We start from the raw sequence: 3357 nt of genomic DNA, 5'->3' as shown, positions 1-3357 counted from the left end.
ACAGCTTTGGGGATGGCTCCCAGCCCCACAGGGTGGATCCCAGAGAGACCAAAGGAGCCAGCTGCCGAGCTTTGTAAATGGACATAACCCTGTCGCTGGTGTTGTGGTGGAGCCCTCAGCATGCGGGCTTCACCCAGCACCTCCAGCCCCATCCCACCGGTGTGCGCAGCCCAGGGCTGCTCCTCAGCCTGTCCCAAAGCCGGGTCTCTGCAAGCCTTGGCGGACACAGCTGGGTGCAGGTGAGGGATGGGGCCACGCTGACACTGGCAAATGCTGCGTCTGTGTGTCCTTCCTGTCCCCGTGCCAGGGCGATGCTGTGCAACCTGGAGCAAGGCTGCCACAGCGCAGAGGGACACCCCGCCACTGCTGTTAGCACCATTCACATAGCCGTGCCCAGAGCGCCTGGTGGGCTTTGGGGTTTTTAAACTGTTACAACCACAGCCCAGCCCACCCTGATAAATAAAGACCTTGGACCAGAAACCCAACGGCCACGGCGTGAGGAGTGAATGAGTCGTTACCTGGTTGATCCTTCCCAGTGTCACCCACTGGTGACATCTCCTGCAGTGCATGGCTGGTAGCCCCATCCCTCCTGCTGAGATGGAGGGGGGAAAGCCTGAAGTGCTAGGACGAGGCCATGAGGTCTGACCATTTGCCTTCTCCAGGAGCACAAGTGTGTGTCACCAATGCCACTGCCACCAGCCACACGGTGACTTCAGTGCTGGTCCTGGTGGATTGTCAGAGCTGGGGTTTGCAGGGGTTTCAGCACAGCAGCACCCTGTGGGGATGACTGGTGGGTTCTGATACAGTTTTTAAAAGATTTTTATTGGAAAAGAAAACAAGCCCCATTTTCCAAGTGAGAGCTTCCACCCAGCACTGGTGGTGGCGCGTTGAGGCAGAGGGGCCACAGCCCTGGCATGGACACACATGGTTAGAAGTGATGGGGGAGAAGTGATGCAGTGGTTTCTGGGGGTGATGTCTTTGCTTTCCTCAGCTGCTGCAGGGAAGTTGTGCCCTGGCTGAAGGAATATGGGAAGAAGCCACCCCGAGCTGAGAACAGTCCTCTTCATGTGAGTAAGGGCCATGAGTGTTGGGGCTACTCGGGCATTCCCAGCCCTTCCCTCCAGCACTGGTACCCAGTGGAGGAGCAAAGAGGCTCCTGGGTGCCAAAGGATGCACTATAGGCCTCATTTGTGCCAGAGGGTGAGAAGATGTGTGTTCCCATCCCAGCTCTCCAGGCACACCGCAGTGAACCCCAACATCAGCCAAGTGAAGGTGAGCGGGATGGCACCAGCAGCAGGGCAGCCTCTCCTGCGGGCTGGACGGGTTTGCTCTCTACAACACTAGTGATTAAAACAAGGCATCTCAGTGAAAGAGGAGGTCACAGGAAGGAGGAAGGAGAGGAGGAGGAAGACGAGCATGGGCTGGCTGCAGCTGGGTGTCCAGCCCTGTAGGCACTGTGTCGAGGGGCCGATGAGGATGCCAGCTTCCTGCTCTAGTCCTTCCCCTTGCCCTTCTTTGCTGCATCCAAGAAGCACAGGAGACAAGAGTTAGTGTCTGCTGGCAGCTCACTGTTCTCCCCAGCGCTGCAGTGACAGAGCATCCCTGCAGGCAGCCTCCCCGCACCATGCAAAGCCATGTTTTGCACCAGCCCCTCTGAGGAGAGGGGGACATCCCTGTCCCACCAAAGCTAATGGTGACTTGTGAGGGGACCAGGGGGTTTCCTAGCAGCACCTGCATCCCACCCAGCCAGCAGCTGGACTTCGGCAATGTCACATGTGCTGATGCACAGGGAAGAGCATCCAACATGACCCCACACACGAGTGAAGCCCAGCCCCAATGGGCTATGCTACCCCTGGAGAGCCCTTGCCTGGGGTCCCAGCAGGACCATTCAGGGGACGGGAGTGGTGGCGACTGACCTTTGGTCTTCGACTTGATCTTAGATGAGCAGGGCTTGGTCACATACACGATCTCCTCACACTGGGCATTGTACAGGGCTTTCTTCAGGATGCCAGAGCGAGTCTTCACACCCGTCTGAGCGCTACAACCCCCCCAGCTCTCAAACTTGTACTTGCAGTCAGCTGGAAGAGAGGGGAGAGGTGTCAGAGCCAGACAGGACCTGGTGCAAGCATGCCCAGCGTGGTCCCGTGCACCCACCTCCAAACTTCTTCTTCCAGTTGCAGGGGATCTTGCACTTGAGCTTCTTGCTCTCCTCTCTGCAAGTCCCCTCGCGGTAGCCCAGGCCACAGTCCTTGCTGTTGGGGACGCAGGGTCCCCAGCGCCAGTCCTCACACTTGGACACATCCTTCTTCACCTTCTCTGTGGGGGGAGGCAGAGTGGGTGCTCGCTGCAGGGACACGGGAGCATGCCCTGGGGTGTTCCCTGCCCCACCAGCCCCGCAATGCCCCTCACCTTTCTTGTTCTTGCCAGCCTCGGTGGTAGTGGCCAGCAGCATCAGTGCCAGGAGGAAGAGGAGGCTCCGGACCTGCATCCTGCCTGGGGAGAGGGACAGAAGGGTGAGGGGTTAGGGTGCAATGTGGCAGTGAGGAGGGGGCACAGTGGGCTGCAGATGGGACTATGCCAGCTGCCTCCATATGTGTGCATGTGTATATCCCTATGCCCTGCTCTTTGCCAACCATTAGACCATGTGTATTAATTATCATAGAATGGTTTGTGTTGGAAGGGAACTTACAGATCATCTAGTCCCAAACCCCTGCCATGGGCAGGGACACCTTCCATTAGAGCAGGTTGCTCCAAGCCCCTGTGTCCAACCTGGCCTTGAACACTGCCAGGGATGGGGCAGCCACAGCTTCTCTGGGCACCCTGTGCCAGCGCCTCAGCACCCTCACATTAAGGATTTTTTTCCTAATATCTAATCCAAATCTCCCCTCTGTCAGTTTAAAGCCATTTCCCCTTGTCCTGTCACTACAGGCCCTTGTTCAAAGTCCTGCTCTGGATTTCCTGTAGGCCCCCTTCAGGCACTGGAGCTGCTCCAAGGTCTCCCCGGAGCCTTCTCTTCTCCAGGCTGAACAAGTCCAGCTTTTTCAACCTGTCTCCACAGGAGAGGTGCTCCAGCCTTTGGGGCATCTCTGAGATTGTGTATCTCTGCAACTGTCTCCAGCCAGGAGCTGTTGGACTGGGAGCTTGTCCCCATCCCTGCAGCCCCCACTGCACTGTATGGCTGAAATGCTCTCCACGGGGATCCCCACACAACCCCCTTTCTCTGTGGGTCCTTTATCCAGCACCCAGCAGGTTGCCACCCCACACCAATGAACCCCAGGGCTGGGGGAGCACCACTGCCATAGTACCTTTCTCCTGAGGAATGCAAGGAGAGAAGAAAAAAGCCCAGCAAACCCAAAC

The 3357-nt window shown here is 57.6% G+C and overlaps 1 protein-coding gene across 1 annotated transcript; it reads right to left on the bottom strand.

Annotated features, from left to right (window-relative positions):
* Nucleotides 1–1492: 1492 nt before the first annotated feature.
* MDK (midkine (neurite growth-promoting factor 2)) lies at nucleotides 1493–2488 on the bottom strand. Its single transcript, XM_010019196.1, has 4 exons — nucleotides 2410–2488; nucleotides 2155–2316; nucleotides 1917–2078; nucleotides 1493–1518 (listed from the first exon to the last, which is right to left on the bottom strand). Exons 1-4 carry the CDS (start codon nucleotides 2486–2488, stop codon nucleotides 1493–1495), a joined length of 429 nt encoding a protein of 142 aa, XP_010017498.1.
* Nucleotides 2489–3357: the final 869 nt, after the last annotated feature.

Source organism: Nestor notabilis, unplaced genomic scaffold (genome assembly GCF_000696875.1).
Source record: "Nestor notabilis isolate BGI_N333 unplaced genomic scaffold, ASM69687v1 scaffold24257, whole genome shotgun sequence".
In the NCBI taxonomy this organism is placed as follows: domain Eukaryota; kingdom Metazoa; phylum Chordata; class Aves; order Psittaciformes; family Psittacidae; genus Nestor; species Nestor notabilis.
Note: the sequence above shows the minus strand (reverse complement) of the source record. Positions and strands in the feature narration are given on the sequence as shown.

Bases quoted from the DNA above. Each gene is read 5' to 3' on its own strand.
- MDK (XM_010019196.1), bottom strand. From the start codon at position 2,488: ATGCAGGTCCGGAGCCTCCTCTTCCTCCTGGCACTGATGCTGCTGGCC. The intron at 2,317-2,409 runs GTGAGGGGCATT...CTCCCCCCACAG, and splicing joins GGCTGGCAAGAACAAGAAAG to AGAAGGTGAAGAAGGATGTG. The intron at 1,519-1,916 runs GTCAGTCGCCAC...TCTTGGATGCAG, and splicing joins GATCAAGTCGAAGACCAAAG to CAAAGAAGGGCAAGGGGAAG.